Genomic DNA, 21764 nt, shown 5'->3' with positions numbered 1-21764 from the left:
AAAAAATAGTAAAGGTAGACAGGATAATTCAAAGTGTCTTCGATAACAAATTATGATGTAAATATGCACAAAACTAGGATCTTAAATTACTTGATGTATAGTTATTTCATTCCTAAAATCATTAATCAAGTGATCGTTGATGATCATATGATCACATTAATTTTATAACGGAAGGAAGGGCATGCAAGAAATTTAGAGAAAAAAAAAACAAGTTCATAACAATGACAACATCATAATTATCTCTGTATATTTTTGATTTATTGGCGACGAAGAACTGTTATGTTGAATAACAATGCATAATAAAAGCTTTTCTGATATTTTATATAATTAACAACATAAATTAAACCTTGAAACAATTACATGAATGATATATTTGTTTGGTTATAGTATAGGTCATAAATTAATGACACAGAATGGTGTGAATATATTATCAATATTATTAAAGCCGCCAATATTCTCACAGTTAGTAGGCGGAGTCATATTTTCTTTATTTCAGTCTCATCTTTACATGTTTACATAAAATTACATATAAAACATAAAACACAAACATAAAATACATGAAAAGCCATTCTAAAAGAATTACGAGAGACTATTTGAGCCGTGTCACGACAAAACCAACATAATGGGTTTGCGACCAGCATGGATCCAGACCACCCTGCGGATCCGTGCAGTCTGATCAGGATCCATGCTGTTCGATCGCTATCAGTTTCTCGACTTATACATGCTTTTCGGTGGTTTATAGAAAATAGATTTTGGCGGAAGGTTCCCTTTGTGGCGGTTTTTACCTCCCAGTTTGGTTATTTCGATACAAATATGTACATGTCATGTTTGTTATTATGTAACATTTGTCATGTTTGTTATTATGTAACATTTGTCATTTATGGCATTTAATAAATGCCCTATTTCATTCAACCTAAGTGTTGTGTTTTATCTCATACCAAACAAGTTCGTCTTGCCAGTTATATTTGCTTGACCTGGACAATACATAAAATAGATTTTATGCCCACATAAAATAATTTATGTCATTGTTCTGTCCCTATACTCATTACTGTACAGAATATTACGGGTCAGGTTTTTAGCCGTTACGGGTCAGGTTTTAGCCAAGTACGTCTTAGCCAATCGATATCAAGACTTAAATCATGTGATGTTAATTAACCAATGATTACATTAGATCTATCACAAAGAAATAATTTTGGCGAGGAATGATTCTCGCCTTTCTGTTTACTAAAATCCACCTCCTCCAACTCCATCCTCCTCTTTCAATTTTTTGATGTTGATATAAATACCATTTCATTTATTCTTAATGAATCAGTTGTTTCACTTATTGTTTATCTCAATTATTTGTGCAACTATTCATGAGATACACTATATATATATAATATTATGTATATTGTTCATGCAAAGATTTATAAAACTAGTCGATGTTTTATTATCTCTTTCAAATATTTTTCTATTTGTTGTCATAAATACTTATGATCTAGTCATATGTTATACACTTTTTAATGTATAGAATGTTTAAACTATTTTCCAAGGATGGAGCCCTACATCAAGTGGTACTAGACACAAGATAAAAGGGCACAGGTTTCCAAACTATGGTTTTTCCTGGGCGAGTCGACCACGATTTGGAAAATATTTATTTTTTCTGGTCAATTGTTTTTGATCAGCAATCCATTTTATTATATTTATGTAGATGGTTTTTGGTTCAACTTTGTCATCTTACATAACTTTTGTTAAGATTGTAATCTATTTGAATTACATTACAATGTTATCATAATCTTGCGGTTTTTACCTCCCAGTTTGGTTATTTCGATACAAATATGTACATGTCATGTTTGTTATTATGTAACATTTGTCATGTTTGTTATTATGTAACATTTGTCATTTATGGCATTTAATAAATGCCCTATTTCATTCAACCTAAGTGTTGTGTTTTATCTCATACCAAACAAGTTCGTCTTGCCAGTTATATTTGCTTGACCTGGACAATACATAAATATATCAGTGATATAAAACTGGTAATTTCACTGTTTGAAACAGTGACATTACCACTTTGATAATTTCACTGTTTTGAATTTAAGCCCCTTACGTTGTTTCAGTGAAATACCAGCGTGCACAGAACTGGGTACCAACTTAATGACGTGACGTCGTAAATGACGTCACGTTGTATTATTATTTGGCGCGCTTTTCATTCAGTATAAGGTTAAATGTCTTTTTAAAACGTTTCTTTGCATGTAATAAAAAGAAAATTTGTTTAGTTTAGTGTAAGATTGAAAAATATTTCACCTTGTGAACACCAAAAGTTCAACTCGTGGCTGCGCCACTCGTGAAATATTCCTTTTGGTGCTCACTCGGTGAAATATATTCCGATCTTACACTGAACTAAACAAATATCCTCTATGTAAAAGGATTGGTAAGCGAACAGCATCGATCCTGATCAGACTGCGCGGAAGCGCAGGCTGGTCTGGATCCATGCTGGTCGCAAACCCATTATGTTGGTTTTGTCGTGACACGGCTCATTTATTTTTTGCCTCTAAGGGAGACAACTCCACAGACCATATCACAGTCATAAATACCCCCATTGAATGATTACGAAATACCATGGGGCGTTTTTGAATATCGACATTGATCATTCTTGTGCTTTTTATTACATACAGTTGAGTTCACACTAAAGGTTACACAAAGTGCACTAGGAGTGCACTAGATGTGCACTACTAGTGCACTACAAAGTGCACTAGTAGTGCACTACTAGTGCACTTCATAAGTGCACTTTGTATTGCACCAGACCTATTATATGTATTAAGCAGTTGCCTTTTATTTCACTGAATAGCAATTTGACTTTTACAAAAAGATAGAAAATATAGATATCTGTTTAATATTTTTCAATAAAAATTTGAAGTTGTGAATATTGGAATTTGTAAAATATGGCGTAAAATATTAGAACAATAAATTTCAAAGTCATTAATTTTACTGATTTTGTACTTTAAAATTTAATTGTTAGAATAAGTAATTTAAATATAAATAATTATAACTTTAATGTTGATAACTGCATAAATAAACAAACTTAATTGATATTTAATATGATTCTATTTTATTATAATCTGGTAATGAAATATGAAACATTGAAATGCTAATCAAACAAAATTAAATCAGTTCTTTTTTTTGGGGGGGGGGGGGGGGGGAATTATATACCGTAGTATTAGTTATTTTTAATCTTAACTTATGGTTGTTTTAGTTAAAGGTAATGATTTTAAGCATTAATAGCCTTTAATACATTAAAGAATTAATATGTTTATAATTGGCCTAAATTTTGTCAATTTTATTTCATTTATAATCTATCTTACCTTCTCAAACTGAGATTAACTTAAGATTAATATAAATGATATATAAATGATATATATTATTCTGAAAATAAATATTTATATTTAATGGTGGTATGTATTGATATATGTGGATTAAGTATTGATATGTACCTGCGGGATACTAGTATACTTAAACTGACATGGATATTAACAAAAAGATTAGAAAATCTGTCAATTCCATTTTTTGAGACGACACCAATCTTTTTTCCTTTTTTTTTTCATGCATTGTAACATTTTTATGCAATATGATTAATTTGATGAGTTTATTATAAATTGCAAAAATATTCATTTTTCTTTTTGTACTATTTGTAATGAAATTTATTTGCACCAACATCCAGAGAATACAGAATTTACATCGCCTAATCTGGCTTATGTTATTTACCCTGAGGGGCCCTTTTATCAGCAGGGTACTATATCAAAACAGCTATACACAGCATGACTTTTGACACTTTAATCTCCTGTAACTGTTTTCTGCTCATGTATGATATTAAATTAAAATAAAAAAAAAAATATAAAAAAAAAACAGAAAAAAAAAAAAAACAAAAAACAGATCTGCATTAAAGTGAAAAGGAAGTTGCAAAAGTTTTATAATCATGTATTTAAATAATATTTTCTTTAAAATATATTATTTTCTAAATGCGTAAAAACTGACAAGGCAAATTTGTCAAATCTATAATAGAAAAAAATAACATTTCCCAGTTCAAAAACTAAAAGAATTAAGATGCTGCAAATTTTAATGCAGAATTGCAAGAAATGTGAAAAAATATTGATACAAAGTCTTTGTAGAATAGTTAACTTTTAAACCAGTTTTTTTATAATATGATTAGAAAATCCCACTCCAAATACAATAAATGACAATAATATCTAACATGCGTTTATGACATTAAGATTATTTTTTACATTTGATTATACAAAAAGTATAGTCATTTATCGATGACTTACATGTATTTTGGGGGGAAAAGGGAAATTTTCAATAAATATTGCATACATTTGCATTTTTGTTATTTACCCTGAGGCCCTCTTATCAGCAGGAGACCAGTGTAATGAAAACAGTCGCCAATACACAGCATGACTCGAATCTTTCCTCTTGTATAAAAAACATTCCCTTTATACATTTCATTTTTAATGTAGAAATCTTGAATAAAGTTATCAAGTTTATTTATTTTATGGAAAATTTTTAATTATGTATATCTTTAAAAAGTATGCAAGCATTTTATGGTTGAAAAACATAATATCACAGTGTATAAAATGTTTTAAAATCAATGAATTAATATTCTCTTTCAATCTTGAACATGAGGAATTGCCTCTTAAGTTATATATTATCACAGATTTATATTAATAGTATATAGTAATATAAATCCGTGATATTATTATGCAGAATGGCAAGAAATGTGGATAAATGGATACATATAGAAAATTCCGCTTTAGAGACAATAATATCAGAGACATAGATAACATCTATCTATGTCTCTGATAATATCTATTATGCATTTATGCCTTTATGTTGTTTTTTTTTTTTGTATATTTGATTATACAAAAATTATGGTCATTTACTGAGTGCCAACGCCTGATGAATCCCAGGCTTATGTCTAACATGCATTTTGCGAAAACCAGAGAATTTCAATGCATTCTTATAAATCTGCAAAATTGACCTATCTTTGTTATTTACCCTGAGGCCCTCTTATCAGCAGGAGAGTGGTATATTGAAAACTGTCCCTCTCAGAAAATACCAATACACAGCACAACTTGAGATTTTCCTCTTCAATAAAAGTATTCCCTTTATACATTAAATCTTTAATATTGAAATAATGAATAAAGATATCAAATTTATTTATTTTATGGATAATATTTAAATTATTTGCATAAACATATGCAAGGATTACACAGTTGAATACTAAATTATCACAGTATATTGATTGTTTTGAAATCAATGTATTAATATTCTCTTTCAATATTGAACATGATGAATTGTCTCTAAGTTATATATTATAGAAATAATATTTTAGTTTAAATATAACCTTTCCTTGATTTGTTTGAGCTTATGAAAAAAAGTTTATGATGTAACAAACTAAATTAATTGGGCCAGAATTATCACATCGATTTATATCATTTGTACACTAGAAAAATTGAAATATATGGCCATTAAAAAAAAGCTTTAAAAACACTTATTTCATTATCCATTACGGAGCATAATTCAAATTTAACCTTATTAATTTTATAAATTTGATTTTAAGGGGTATTATTTTTCACTTACAGTTAAATACTGGTTTACAATAAATGGAAAAAAAAAACATTTTAATTTTAAGCTTCAACATGATTATCACCTAAAATGTTAAAACTGCTGATTTTAAAATTTACTTATTTATATTCATGAATAGGCCATATATATATTTTCCTATTTTTTTTTTCATACAGCAGCGTAACAATGGATGCCCCCCCCCCCCCCCCCACTTGATATACAATTACAATTATCCAATAAACCATTAAGGTGTCACCTTCCCTGGCCAGCCTGGTCATATGGTCTAGTGCACTAGAAGTGCACTTCTAGTGCACTTCTAGTTCAGCTCTAGTGCACTAGAAGTGCACAAGGGTGGGAAGTTTAGTGTGAACTCAACTGTATCTTTGAAGACCACCGGAGACCGTCGATTAATATCCCGCAACTTTTCGGCCCTTTCCGCCAGTATAGTATAGCCGATGACGTTCCGATTGAATTAACGCATGCGCTATAGTAATTTTAAGATGGCTGAGGTTAGCCCTGGTCAAACATTTCGCAAATTTTGAGGAAATTACGGTATACAGGTTGATCTATAGCTCGTTAAATTGAAATATTGTGCGTTGAATTAACTTTTTATTACATGATATATAGGTTTGAGACGGCATGTCTTATGTAAAATAAAACTAGATCTATTTTATATCTATTCTTAAACCGAAAGTAGAAAATAATTTATGAGTATATTTCCAACTGTTCCAAAGTTACATGTCAGATAAGTTTTATTTCAAGTGAAGTTGGCAAATTTGCAACAGTACATCATAAGCTCTAAGAGATTTTATAACCGACTGTATAAAACATAAAGTATAATACAAGTTCAGCTTACCAAAATTCCTTCTAGGCTAGGCCACTACTACAGTAGTCTAGATCTACTAGTCTACTGTAGGGCAACACTAATACCGCTCACTAAATTTATTTTCGTGTCTGGTCAATATCTCGCCTCTACTGGTCAGAGACCATCAACCGGATGTTACGTCATGGGTTTATGAACGACATAAATATATATATGTGCTCTAACTACGTTTATTATCTAAACTATATTATATGATACACGTGTTTACATATCAGTGTCCGCGATGGTAGTATATTAAGATCTAGGGAACTCTCTATTATAAAGGAGCTGTAAGCACCTAGAGTATCATGTTACAGTTTACTCATCATGCTACATCTTCCATCTTTTACAAAATTACTGTTATATTTAAAACATAATTTTATCATAAGTATAACCGCATAGATTATTTGAATAACGCTTAAATAAATTCAAGGAAGAAAAACTTTATATTAGATGATGATTACAGTAACATGTAGTTAATAAATGTTCATTATCATGAGTCGTTTACAACATGTACTAATCATGATTAATACTGTAAATTTCTTCATTACAAACAATCACTGTCTATTTACAAGTCTGTTACAGCACGTGGCTTCACCTTTCTGCCTGCGCGAGTGAAATAATTAGCATTATCCGGAGGATTCAAAACCACAGGCTGTTTATTGCTATCAGTACGCTCTGACCCTACGTTAATCATTCTGTCATTAACTGACATTTCAAGGCCAGAATTCAAAGCACCATGTGTCAATAAAGGCGATTCTTTAGATTTCAACAAATCTTTACGATTTCTGCGATATTGTTGTCCGTTTTCTGTTTCAACAATATAGGACCTATCGCTGTGATTTTTTATTACTACAGCGGGACTCCAGGACTTGTCTAGACGTTGAATTCTAGCGGAATCTCCAACATTTAAGGGAGACAGAGGTTTAGCATTTTTATCATAGTACTGCTTAGATTTGACCTTGGATTCTGCGATTTTTTGTTTGACTACATCAGGGGGCGGTACTCGTGGTATAAGGTTTTCCCTTACAGTGGGAAGGATAGAACGAAGTTGTCGTGATTGGACTAACTGCGCTGGACTGAAATTTCCTATATCAGCGAGAGGAGTTAGAACGATATTCTAAAAATCCTATTCTCGGATCAGAATTATCATCCTTTGCCTTTTTAAGTATACGTTTGGCAACTTTAACCATCGCCTCAGCCAAGCAATTTGTTTGGTTATGATATGGACTACATTTTACATGTACAAAATCCCATGACTTTGAAAACTCCTCAAATTCTTGACTAGAAAAACATGGACCCCCATCAGTGACTATTTTCTCACATATGCCCCAATGTGACATGATATCTTTCATGTGGGAAATAACAGTTGAACTTTTTATGTTCGAAAGTTCATGAACTATGGGATACCTAGAATAGTAATCGGACATGACCATGAAATTTTTCTCATTAAGTGAGAACAAGTCACACCCTGCAATTTGAAACGGATAGTCTGGGATTTCAGAGCTGATTAATGGCTCCTTCTGTTGCGATGACCTGTATTCCAGACAAATCTGACATTGATTTACCATTTCAATTATATCATTTGAAATTCCCGGCCAAAACATTATTGACCTTGCTCTACTAAGACATTTTTGCGCACCCAGATGACTGGAATGCAGCACCTTTAAACATTTCAGATCTGAGTGACCTGGGCATAACGATTTTTTCTCCTTTCATTATTAAACCATTAACCTCAGATAACTCATCCCTATAGTTCCAAAAGCCAGCAATTAACTGATGACAAGCCTTTTTGTACTTAGGCCAACCAAACTTTATTGTTTGTTGTAATGTACATAATTGTTCATCTTGTTTTGTGTGTAACCTGATTTCCTCAAGTTTTCTATCTGACACGGGTAAAGATGAGATAACCATGCAAACGTGTGCCTCAATACCCTCATTAAGTTCTGGGCTTGTTTCCGGACTGGCGTTTCTGCTAAGTCCATCTGCTAATGGGATTTTCTTACCGGACATGTGACGAAACTGAAACCTATATGGAGTTAATTTCAAGACTAAACGCTGCAACCTAGCAGGTATTGAATGCATAGGCTTTTTCAGCAATCCCTGTATAGGGAGATGGTTATTTTCTACAATGACATCACGGCCATAGCAGTACTGATGAAATTTCGTAAATCCAAAGACAATAGATAATAATTCTTTAGAAATTTGACCCATATTTCTCTGTGATTCAGTTAAGCTACGGGACGCAAATGCTATGGGACGTTTTTCCTGAAGGATTAGTGCCCCTAAAGATTTTGAAGAAGAATCAACTTGCAATGTCAAGGATTTGTTTGGGTCATAATAAGCTAAACATGTGTCCTTACAAATGACTTCTTTCATTTTTTCAAAGGAATCACTTTGAGGCCTTTGCATGTGAATATAGTGTCCTTATGCAATAACTCTCTCATAGGAGCGGTAATCTCTGATAAATTGTCAGAGACATAACGACTGAGATAATTAGCCATGCCTAATACCACCTGTAGTTCACTTTTTGATGTGGGTGGTCTCATATCCTTAATGGCCTCAATTTTGGCGGGATCGGCCTTTAAGCCTTCTGCAGTTAACACGTGACCAAAATAACTAATCTCGGTGAGACCTACTTCCAACTTTCTGGAATTGAAACAAATGCCTTTGTTTAAAGCACGTTCAAGGACAGCTACTAAATTTCGGTCATGACTTTCCTTCGTGGAACCCCATACACAAATATCATCAACAATTGTAGCTACCCCTTCGAGACCTATCAGTGCCTCTTCAAGGGCGCGAACCAAAAAATCACCTGATACGTTTAATCCGTATGGACATCGAAGATACCTGAAGACCCCCAATGGACTGTTAAATGCAGTCAAATATGACGACTCTTCAGATAACTGTATTGACCAGTAAGCACTAGTTAAGTCCAATTTAGTGAAATACTTTGCATTACCAAACTTATGTAATACGTCATCAAGTGTTTTGAGCGGGTAGGGTGTACGCTTAATTGCACTATTAAGCGAACGAGGGTCTAAACAAAGACGTTATATCGCCATTACTTTTTTCAGTAACAACTAAATTATTACACCATTCAGTGGGGTGTTGAAATCTTAGCAATTACTCCCATTTTTTCCATTCTTGTAAGTTCCTGTTTCACTTTATCTTGTAAAGCAACTGGAATCCTACGGGGAGGATGAACAACTGGTGTAGCATTTTGGGTCAACATGAATGTTACATTCCCCGGGGAGTAACCCTATGCCATCAAAAACCTGGGCATAATCCGTCAAAAGGGACTCTTTAGTAAGAAATGCCTCTTTATTTCTATGATTATAATCATTTTGTACAGAATGAGCAAATTCTATGAGCTTAAAGCCCAAGCACGACTCGCAACCTAATAGTGGTGGGGATTTCGTGTCTACGACATGAAACGTGACATTGTTTGCTTGACCTGAAACAGCATGAGAACAAGGGAGAGTGATTTGCCCTTTGCTATGCAAGGAATTGCCATTGTAGGCGGTCAATTTAGATGTGGGCTTTTCAAGTGGTGCCTTGATTCCTAAACCTTGAAAGGTAGATAATGGCAAAATGTTTACCTGAGAGCCAGTGTCTAACTTCATTTGCACAGCCTTTTTACTATTTCCAATTAATATTTCTGTAAACATCTGTCCATTTTTTAACTGTTACACAGTCAAGACTGTCCACATTTTCTACACAGTCAATGTATAATTCAGAACTTAAATTTGAAATTTCATTCACTGTTCTAGATTTACAAACATTGCTCCAGTGATTCCATTTTTTACAATTGTTACATTGTGTGCCTTTTGCTGGACAACGCTGCTTGTCAGTATGTTGATTTCCACACCTGTTACATTTTGTAATGTGTGAACGTTCCCCAATGCAACCTGGATTGCTTGATGTTTCTGTATATCGACCTGGATTCATCGATGAAGGGTTCCGAGACGAACGACCTTGGATGCCCGATGAACGGCTAGGCATCCGTCCCTTCGGTCTTGATACTGCATGTACCGGAGCACTTTCTTGGACGTTATTGAACATTTTTATTTGAGATGCAGCATATTCAAATTCTTGGCAAATTTTTGTTGCCTTGTCTAATTTCAGATCTTTCCCTACTTGCAAAAGCCTTTCTCTTAATTTCGAACATGACACGCCAAAAATAATTCTATCTCTGATCATGTCATCTTTCATTGTTCCAAAATCACACTCTGTAGCCTTGTTTTTAGCTCACCTGTCACAAAGTGACAGGGTGAGCTTTTGTGATCGCTTTTCGTCCGGCGTCCGTCCGTCCGTCGTCCGTCTGTCCGTAAACTTTTGCTTTAAATGACATCTCCTCATAAACCACTGAGCCAATTTCATCCAAACTTTACAGGAATGTTCCTTTGGTGGTCACCTTTAAAAATTGTTCAAAGAATTTAATTCCATGCAGAACTCTGGTTGCCATGGCAACCGAAAGAAAAATCTTTAAATATCTTCTTTTAAACAACCCTAAGAGCTAGAGCTTAGATATTTGGCATGAAACATCTTCTAGTGAGTGTCTACCAAGTTTGTTCAAATAAAAGCCCTGGGGTCAAAATTGGCCCCGCCCCAGGGGGTCATTGATTTTCCCTATATGCATATAGTAAAAACTTAAAAAATCTTCTTTTAAAGAACCCAAAGAGCTAGAGCTAAGATATTTGGCATGAAACATCTTCTAGTGAGTGTCTACCAAGTTTGTTCAAATTAAAGCCCTGGGGTCAAAATTGGCCCCGCCCCAGGGGGTCATTGATTTTCCTTATATGCATATAGTAAAAACTTAAAAAATCTTCTTTTAAAGAACCGTAAAGGCAAGAGCTTAGATATTTGGCATGAAACATCTTCTAGTGAGTGTCTACCAAGTTTGTTCAAATAAAAGCCCTGGGGTCAAAATTGGCTCCGCCCCAGGGGGTCATTGATTTTCCCTATATACATATAGTAAAAACTTAAAAAATCTTCTTTTAAAGAACCCAAAGAGCTAGAGCTAAGATATTTAGCATGAAACATCTTCTAGTGAGTGTCTACCAAGTTTGTTCAAATTAAAGCCCTGGGGTCAAAATTGGCCCCGCCCCGGGGGGTCATTGATTTTCCCTATATGCATATAGTAAAAACTTAAAAAATCTTCTTTTAAAGAACCATAAGAGCTAGAGCTTAGATATTTGGCATGAAATGTCTTCTAGTGAATGTCTACCAAGTTTGTTCAAATAAAAGCCCTGGGGTCAAAATTGACCCCGCCCCAGGGGGTCATAGATTTTCCCTATATGCATATAGTAAAAACTTAAAAAATCTTCTTTTAAAGAACCCAAAGAGCTAGAGCTAAGATATTTAGCATGAAACATCTTCTAATGAGTGTCTACCAAGTTTGTTCAAATAAAAGCCCTGGGGTCAAAATTGGCCCCGCCCCCGGGGGGTCTTTGATTTTCCCTATATGCATATAGTAAAAACTCAAAAAATCTTCTTTTAAAGAACTCAAAGAGCTATAGCTAAGATATTTAGCATGAAACATGTTCTAATGGGTGTCTACCAAGTATGTTCAAATAAAAGCCCTGGGGTCAAAACTGGCCCCGCCCGAGGGGGGGTCATTGATTTTCCTTATATGTATGTGTATAGCAAAAACTTAAAAATCTTCTTTGAAAAAACCCAAATAGCTAGAGTTTAGATATTAAGCATGAAACATCTTTAAGTAAATATCTACAAAGTTTGTTCAAATAAAAGTCCGGGGGTCAAAACTGGCCCTGCCCCAGGGGTGTCATTGTTTTTAACTATATGTGTATAGTAAAAACTTTAAAAATCTTCTTTTAAAAAACCCAATGAGCTAGAACTTAAATGTTTAGCATGAAACATCTTCTTATGGGTGTCTACCAAGTCTGTTCAAATAAACAAATAAAAGCCCTTGGGTAAAAATTGGCCCGGGGGTGGGGGGGGGGCTATATACAGGTGAGCGACCTCAGGGCCATCATGGCCCTCTTGTTTATTATTGTGATGAATTGTTCCATAGTTTTTTCGCCTTGTGTGATATTATTGAATTGATAGCGGCTAAATACTGGGTTAATTATCGGAGCGATGTGTTCTCGGACTTTTTGGAAGATCTTTTTTGTTTCTTTTCTATCAGCATTAGATAAATTGGCGGCTCTATATATTTCTCTTCCCTTGGCACCCATATAAAGCAATAGCATTGTAACATGGACATCTTCTTCTTGCTCTTTCAAGGGTCCTTTAAATACTAATTCACAGTGCTCTTGAAATTTTGCGAATTCTTCTACAAGATTGGTTGATGTCCAGTCCATTTGAGGTTGCGGGATACCACTTAAATTCATTTTTTTTATAATATTCCAGCACTTAAGGAAATGTTAATGTAATATTCCAACAAGAAGGAATTATAGTTAATTTCTGTCCTTTTTTTAAAGAATGTTTATTGCACATTTGTTAATATTCCGTCATTAGGAATGATTTACCTTTTTATATAATATTCTTTCCTTAGGAATTATAATTAAACTATTTAAAATATTCCGTCTTTAAGAATTATTATCTTTCCAGTTCTGACACCATGTTACGTCATGGGTTTATGAACGACATAAATATATATGTGCTCTAACTACGTTTATTATCTAAACTATATTATATGATACATGTGTTTACATATCAGTGTCCGCGATGGTAGTATATTAAGATCTAGGGAACTCTCTATTATAAAGGAGCTGTAAGCACCTAGAGTATCATGTTACAGTTTACTCATCATGCTACACCGGACACATTTTTAACATTTTTCCATAAAGATTTCATAATTTCATACCTAGAGACCTGAAAATTTGACACAGTACAGCTATGTTCTTCTCATATAACTAACAAACTAGTTTGACTATTTTTGATTATATTAACACTTATATCTGAGGCTCGTCAAGGAGGGTATCAAAATTACCTTAATTGTCTACACTACAGTACCATGTGTCCGGACAGATATGTACATGATGTGATTTAATTAATTGAAATGCTAGGGTGAAGGAAATTGAATGACATAAAATTAAGGGACAGGCAAGCCTTTATAATTCTACATACAAATTGCACAATTTCTATGGATGTCCAAAAATTGCTATTTTTGTTTGAGAATGTCAGATTTACAGACAAAGATATGACCAAATGAGTGACCAACTAAAAGTTGTAAAACATCATCTTCAGTAAATGATTTTAAAGAAAATAATACTAGATGAAGATAAATTAATACATATGAAATGCTTAACAATATTATTTTATTTTACAGAAATAAAGAAAAATTAAAGATGGCATATTCTTCTCGTCAAAAACATGCTGTATACCAGCAAGCCAAATCAGGTAATTATATATTTTTAGTACATAACCAAGCAAGCTGAATTTTAATGATTCACCTTCAGAGTTTGTGTAACGGATTTGCTTTGAATTAGAGACCATTAAAGTGGCCATAAAGTTTTTCTGAAAGTTAAATATGATATTTTTACATAAATTGTTTGATATAATTGTCATATCAAAGGAATTAAGGTGGATAATAAACTTTTGATTTCAAACATCAATTATGCGTTATAAATCTCTGGACACTTGTTTTGAAGAAGGCTGAACAGTGATATGATGCACTTATAAGATAAAATTACACAGAATTGTTTTTTCCAGAGAAAATAAAGCTAAAGGGGTTACAAGGAAAAAATATTAAAATTGAGCTAGCAACAGTATACTGTAGAGCATGTATAGTCTTCACAAGCATAAGTCAAATGTGCAGCCTGGCCTGGACTCGAACCCAGGAACTTCGGAATACCGTACCGCAGCTCTACGGACTGAGCTATCCGATGGTTCTCGCTCGGTCTCTTCAGCTGGACTCACCTTACAAAAATATTTCAAGAATTATCCCCCTTTTCACTTAAAATTTTTATGATCTTTCTTGTGTGTATGTCATATACTAGTAATTATATTGAAATTTCCCAATATTGCCCATATCATATGATGTATGACAAGGATCTTAACTCTTGCACCACTTTTTATGCTCCCCAAAAAATTTAGGGGGGGCATACAGTTGGCGCCTTGTCCGTCTGTCCGTCCGTCCGTTGTCTTGTCCGGAGCATAACTTGAAAACCGTTAGAGATCATTTGTTTAAACTTCATACAGTGGTAGAGGGCATTGGGGGGGAGTGCAATGTCAAAGAACCATAACTATTTTGCCCGGTTTTTGAATTATCTCCCCTTATAGAAAAATCTTGTCTGGGACATAACAGATATCAACATGAAACTTTGTAGGTGAATAGATCTCAATGGGTAGATGTGCAGTGCATAAGAACAAAAACTCTTTTTGTCCTAATTTTGGAGTTATTGCCCTTTGTTAATTTTAACACTTTGAACTTTGTCCGGAACATAACTCTAAAACTATAAGAGATATCAAAATGAAACATTGTAGGTAGATAGACCTTATTGAGTAGAAGTGCAGTGCAAAAGAACCATAACTCTGTTAAGCCTCATTTTTTAATAATCTCCCCTTTTAGAAAAATCTTGTCAAGGACATAGCTGTAAAACTATAAGAGATATCATCATGAAACTTTGTAGGTAGATATATCTCAATGTGTAGATGTGCAGTGCACAAGAATCATAACTCTGCCTTGCCTAATTCTGGAGTTATTGCCCTTTGTTTATTTTTACTTTTTGAAGTCCGGTACATAACTCGGAAACCATAAGAGATATCAACAAGAAACTTTGTAGGTTGATAGATGGCATTGGTTAGAAGTGCAGTGCAAAGAACAGCAACTCTGCCTTGCCTAGTTTTGGAATTATTGCACTTTGAACATTTTCCAGGGACATAACTCTGAAACTACAAGAGGTGTGCTTTCCTGTGTCCAAAACCTATTCGGGGAGCATCACCCGGCTCAAACCGGGCTCTTGTATAAATATGGTATAACTCTAATTTAACAAGGACTATATGCAAAAAACATTTTTATCTTCGGATACTTTATAGCCTGGAGCTTAGCTATATGAATTGTAGCATTGCTTAGTGGTGCTTGGAAACAGGAATATAGATTTGGGATTTGTTAATATCAGGGCTCTCATTAGCATTTTGAGACTGGCGCCAGGGTCCATGCAGGGGGGAATATTGCTTGATTTTCAAATATTTTTCATTCAAGGGGGAATTTTTTTTTCGGTAAGACTTGAAATTATGCGACATTTTGGAATGCTAAAAATTGTCCGGAACGTCTTATTTATATAACATACTAATTTCCGATTGCCGTTTGCGGAATACATACTAATTTCCAGTTGCCGTTTGGGGAATTTATATTTATGCCCGTTGAATATTAATTTCAAGGAGGTTTTTTTGGGGGTTTTAGGAGAAAAAAACACACTTTTGGTGGGGGAATGGGGCCGATATTCGGCCCCAAATTTTACCAAACAAGAGCCCTGAATATCGATATTAACAGTACTGATGTATTGTCAGTTTTTGTTGAGTCTGCTTGTGGAAAGCATGACATAGTTGTCACAATGGTGTTTCAGTGTATGTACATGGATCTGTCCGTCCATCTGGATCATACTTGTCCAGGTTGAAACTCTGTCATTTGTTGGCATAATTTCAAATAACTTAGCACAAATGTTAACAATAATGAGATAGAGTGCCATGCGCAAGAACCATGTGGCTAGGTCAAAGGTCATACTTAAATGTCAAATGAAACAGCTTGTCTGCAACATTACTCTATTACTAGCTGGTGGAATTTCAAATAACCTATGTTCAAAATCTTGAGATGGTCTGTCGCGCACAAGAACTGTTTGGCTAGGTCAAAAGTCAAGGTAATCAAATGCAAAAAAATCGTCTCAAACAGCTTGTCCTTACCATAACTTTATCACTAGTAGGTGGAATTTCAAATAACCTGGCACAAATATTCAACATCATAAGATGGCATGTATATTGCAAGATTTGTGAGGCTAGGTCAAAGTCAAAAGTCATTCTTAAATGTCAAATGCAAAAAAAAATGTACTGAAACAGCTTGTCTGCACCATAGCTTTATCACAAGTGGACAAAATTTCAAATAACCTTGCACAAATGTGACAGATAATCATGAGACGGCATGTTTTGTCAATAACAGTTTGACAAGGTCAAAGCTCAAGGTCATATGTGACTGCGGGCTCGACATGTTGCATTTGGGCATCTAGTTTTTTCTGTTGATCAAAGATCTTATTAAATAATTACAATGATATAATTTTCTTACCATATTTAAAAGTAATATAACTGTGCTTATTAATCAACATTATGTGTAAACCACTTCCATGTTGCATAATGATGTACTCTCCATTTTTCTGACTGTAAATAATATAAGTTTCAAAATTTGAGCCGCGCCATGACAAAACCAACATAATGAGTTTGCGACCAGCATGGATCCAGACCAGCCTGCACATTCGCGCAGTCTGGTCAGGATCCATGCTGTTTGGTATCAGTTTCTATACTTGTTATAGGGTTTGTTAGCGAACAGCATGGATCCTGATTAGACTGCGCGCATGCGCAGGCTTGTCTGGATCCATGCTGTTTGCAAACTCATTACGTTGGTTTTGTCATGGCGCGGCTCATAATACTTTTTCAATGACTGTCAGAGACTTGGTTTCTTTCATGTGAGATAGGTTTCCATTTAGCTTACAATATGTCAGTGGTTCTACTCAGGTGCCTGTTTGTGCTTGAAATAATGAATGGAGGGCACCTGAGGTCTTAATCCACTTATAAAGCTGGAACGTCATCATATGACCTAAAGAGTGTAGGTGAAAAGTACATTGTAAAACCCAACCAAAATAAAAAGAAAAACCAACAAATCAACAAAAAACATCTTCTTGATTACTTGATTAATTATACATTTTTTCTCTGTTTTTTTTTTTTACAGAATTGCAAACCAAGCTGATAGAAACATATGAAAAGACCCTCCTTCAAGTGCCTGTCATTCCGTTACCAGGAAGTCCAAATTGTCACTTCAATGATATATATGTTAGACCAACTATCACTAGAGAAATCAATGGCAAACGTGGAATGACTGAAGATATTGAAGTTACATCAATGTCGGAAATTTTTACAAAAGGCAAAGATCGGCAAAGATATATTTATCTTATTGGAGAAGCTGGTACTGGGAAAAGTTTTTTCTGTAGAAAATTGATAATGTTTTGGTGTATGGCACACAGTGAGACTCAATGTGTAGAAGATGAATTAGATGGTATAAAAGAAATGAAGAAATTTGATTTCTTATTTTACATCCCTTTGAGACGATTTCAACAGGTTATTTCAATTGAAGATATGCTTCTTAAGGAATACAATGCAGGAATTCTCAGACATCTTATTGATGAAGAGTCAGGTAAACTCCTCATATTGCTTGATGGCTTGGATGAATGGTTCCCTCACACGCAAACATACAATCAGTTCCAGACTGAAGGTCTGCCTCAAGTAGACTGCTTTAAGGACTACACCGTTATAACTACATCTCGGCCGTGGAAGATTCGAACTCTGGTCGTGTGTAAAAGTGACATGGACATAACATTAAAACTCAAAATTAATGAGAAACATGAACAGGAATTGTTGTACAGAACTTTATCTGTATTGAGCCAGAAATCAACAGGCCCTTGTAAAGATGTTAGTGCCTTTGAACAAAAGCTGGACAAGAAGCCTCTGGCAGGTTTAAAACAAGTCCCACTAATACTTCAACATTTAATATGCCTCTGGCTTAATGATGACCTCAATAGGTCCACAAGATGTTCTGTATATACTAGTATATTGGAACTTTTCTTTATCTGGAATGATAGTAAATTCAACAGGTAATGGAGAACAAAGAATGGAAGATGATTCCCCGCCTGTACATCTCCCTCAATATTTAGCAGATAAAAAGATATGTAAATTAAATAGTGATCTCATTTATGACTTGTCAACGGATGGCTTATGAGACACTTTTTAGGCCCACAAAGGATAATTCATGGACATTTTATGACGATGTGTTGCTTGATTTAGATCTTTATGAGGATGATGTTAAAGAAAGGTGTGTCGTACTTGGAATATTATCGGAAGATACATGTCCAATTTTCTGGGCCCATAAACCTTCAAGATCACTGTTCTCTTTCATTCATAAATCAATGCATGAATTTATGGCAGCAGTGTGTATTGCTGTCAATTTCAAAAATAAACTTAGTTTATTAAATAATTTAGAAAATGTAGATTTGCAAAGTGAGTCCATGCAGTTTGTAGAGGATGTTTTCAAGAAACGTTCAACTTTAAATGACATACTAGAGGTGTCAAATGTTTTCATTTTTCTTTGTGGTCTAGAACCTAGATTAGCAACACATGTATGGAAATGCATATATGATATTTGTTTTAAAGATCCATGTGTTGAAGGGTATAGGAGAACAGTGGAAAATGATGATAGATGCGTCGTAGATCTGCAAGATCTTATTTTTAACTCGGTGGAAGAATGCAATGCAAGTGTTGTAGGAAGTCAACCTAGATTTTATCTGGGAGATTTGATTATTAATAGTAGGAATTTTGATATGGTTTGTTCAAGTATTGACCGGCAGCAAATAGCTCTTGAATCAGTTCTATCTCTAACTTTATCTATAGATGACTGTATAACATCTCGTAATGGTGACATTTTCAGGTATTTACCAATGTTCCAACACCTTGAAAAGATCAGCATAAAATCTGGACTAGTGGCACTTCAGCTATGTACACCAAGTACACCCGATAATGAACAAATTCTTCATGTGGTCAACAGTGCTGTTGCAGAAATGATGAAAGTGAATGTTTCAACATTAAAATCTTTGTCTGTTTGCGGTGCTCCTTTTACGACTATGTTTTATCCAGTGTGTAAAACTGTATTGTACTACCTACCTAGTATGATCAATCTTGAAGCAATAAAGATGTCACATATGACACTTAATCATGAACATGTTTCTTCCTTTTGCGAGTTTCTACAAGGAACCAGTCACCTTGAAGGAATATACTTATGTTTGTCTTGTGAGTGTGGGAACCAGCATGATGTAAATTTATCAAATCATCATCAGTTGAAGTACATTAACTACATCAATGACGTGTCTGTTGACAAACGTTGATGCCTCAAACCTTGAGGTATTTAAATTTAGTGGTTTGAAATACGACAACTATATGAATGTTTTCGGTTTAATTGGAACAGCTAGCAAATTAACAGAACTTGACTTATTTGCAGAATTTACCAATTCTGAACTATTTCATTCGGGTGTTACCAGCAAGCTGTGTACAGTGTTACCATTGTTACACAACCTTAATAGACTTCATTTAACACAGTGTCGGTTACATGACAATATAATCCAGCTTCCGTTAGAGATGAAGAGTTTGAAGCACATTAGTCTGTATGGTGTGATCATGAACCTGAGAACCTGGCGGAAGTTTGTTGACATTCTACCAGATGTTCCCCACACTGTGTCCGTGTCGACAGTTAATCTTTATATAGCTGGTGAAGGTGAGGAGATAACTCTGGACATAAATTTTACGGTTGTGAAAAGCAGGAAGAAAATTGATGCAATACAGTATTTATATAAACAGAAGAAATTATTTAAAGTGGTAAGAGATGATATGGCATGGTTGTCATTCTCAACAAAAAAGATAAAAAAGAAAGACAAGCACAGGCAGTGAATACAACATTATAGTAATTTTTATATTCCCCAAAGGGAGAGCATATACTCGTTGCTTTGTCCGTCTGCAAACATTTTGAAAGGTATTTTGACGTAACTGGACATTCAGTCCAGCAATCTTGGAAGAATCACTGGACTGCTTCAGTTTTCGTTAAAAAATCAGAATAAAATAGCGTAAAACACTTATTTCTTGTATTCGCAAAACTGATAATTTTCCAACCGGAAGTCAGTATTCGCTCATGTGCCATGACATAATAGGGTTTCTCGATTACTTTGTAACAGCAAATTTATTTATGAAAATTATTGATATGGAATACGCAATACTCGCACTTTGTTTGGGACATAGCTCTGAAACTATGAGAGATATCAACACTGTGACCAAGTTGAAAACCTATTCGTGGAGTATCATCCGGTTTCGACTTGCGCTTGTTGAAATTTAGAAGCAATTGAAGAAAAATGCGATCAGAGAATATAAGGAACAATCATTTAGTGGTTGAAATTTGCGCTAGACTCAGGGCCAAAAAGGGAGATTTTTTGTCAACTTATAAATTACTAATTTACATTAGAAAATTACTTACTAACCAACTTTGAATGACTTGCTTGTATTTTTAAATTGTGATATTTTGACTGTAATTATATATAGTGTATTCAGTGTTAGTGTATATTTCTCTCTTGTTCTTATTTTTAAGCTTGCCTTTTAAAAGATAAAAAGAAAAAAAAGAGGTATTGTTACAGTAATGGCTGCATTACCATACAGCAGTCTGCACACTTTAACTTTGATTTTAACTTTTTAAGTTCTTGATGTATTGCCTTCATACTGGCCACAATAACCCTTGAAACAAGACCTTCAAGTAGACAAGACTAAACTTGACCTTCATTCTTAAATGACATTGACCTTTAAGGTTAAATTAATGAAATTCTCATACTTTTTCCTATGGCTATGACATTTGGACCATGTGCACAGTTTTAGATGTAAAATTGAACTTTGATAATCAGCTGGTCTAGATAATTTGATAAATTGACCTACTTTCTTGTCCTTTGACATACAGCTATGAAATATGGACCATGTGCACAGTTTGATGTAAAATTGAACTTTGATAACAGCTGACCAAGATAATTTGACCAAGTGAACTACTTTCTTGTTCTTTCAGTGTACAGCTATGAAATTTTGACCATGTGCACAGTTTAAAATGTAAAATTGAACTTTGATATTGGCTGCTCTAGATTTTGATGAATTGACCTACTTTCTTGTCCTTTGATGTACAGCTATGAAATTTAGACAATGTGCACAGTTTCAGATATAGAATTTAACTTTGATATCACTTGACCTAGATTTTGATGAATTGACCTACTTTCTTGTCCTTTGATCTACTGCTATGAAAATTGGACCATGAGAACAGTTTCAAATCGAGGGTTAAGCGCAAGACTGTAGTAACTACCATTTTTTCTGAAAATGACTTTTTTTTAATTTCCTGTATTATTTGGTATTTTACATCATGTGGTAATTTTTTTTGTTTTTATTTTACTTCATTTCATAATTTTTTTATAAATACTTTACTGTAGTAACTCAAAAGATAAAGATATTTTACTGCAAAACTGTTGTAACTGGACTTACTACAGTTTTGCACTTAAAAATA

The 21764-nt window shown here is 34.2% G+C and overlaps 2 protein-coding genes across 7 annotated transcripts; one reads left to right on the top strand and one right to left on the bottom strand.

The window, feature by feature from the left end:
• The first annotated feature begins 6041 nt into the window (after positions 1 to 6041).
• On the top strand, positions 6042 to 20789 carry LOC132735822 (uncharacterized). 6 transcript variants are annotated; one of them, XM_060722830.1, is made up of 3 exons: positions 6042 to 6150; positions 13758 to 13828; positions 17367 to 20789. In XM_060722830.1, exon 3 carries the CDS (start codon positions 18385 to 18387, stop codon positions 19567 to 19569), a length of 1185 nt encoding a protein of 394 aa, XP_060578813.1. In that variant the 5' UTR covers positions 6042 to 6150; positions 13758 to 13828; positions 17367 to 18384; the 3' UTR covers positions 19570 to 20789. The 6 variants fall into 3 exon arrangements, with proteins under 6 accessions (XP_060578813.1, XP_060578840.1, XP_060578822.1 ...); XM_060722839.1 differs by having other exon boundaries at positions 6058 to 6158; XM_060722847.1 differs by having other exon boundaries at positions 6082 to 6189.
• LOC132735714 (uncharacterized) lies at positions 7555 to 8031 on the bottom strand. Its single transcript, XM_060722703.1, has one exon. It carries the CDS (start codon positions 8029 to 8031, stop codon positions 7555 to 7557), a length of 477 nt encoding a protein of 158 aa, XP_060578686.1.
• Positions 20790 to 21764: the final 975 nt, after the last annotated feature.

Source organism: Ruditapes philippinarum, unplaced genomic scaffold (genome assembly GCF_026571515.1).
Source record: "Ruditapes philippinarum isolate M1 unplaced genomic scaffold, ASM2657151v2 ctg2090_1_1_1_1, whole genome shotgun sequence".
Lineage (NCBI taxonomy): Eukaryota > Metazoa > Mollusca > Bivalvia > Venerida > Veneridae > Ruditapes > Ruditapes philippinarum.
Note: the sequence above shows the minus strand (reverse complement) of the source record. Positions and strands in the feature narration are given on the sequence as shown.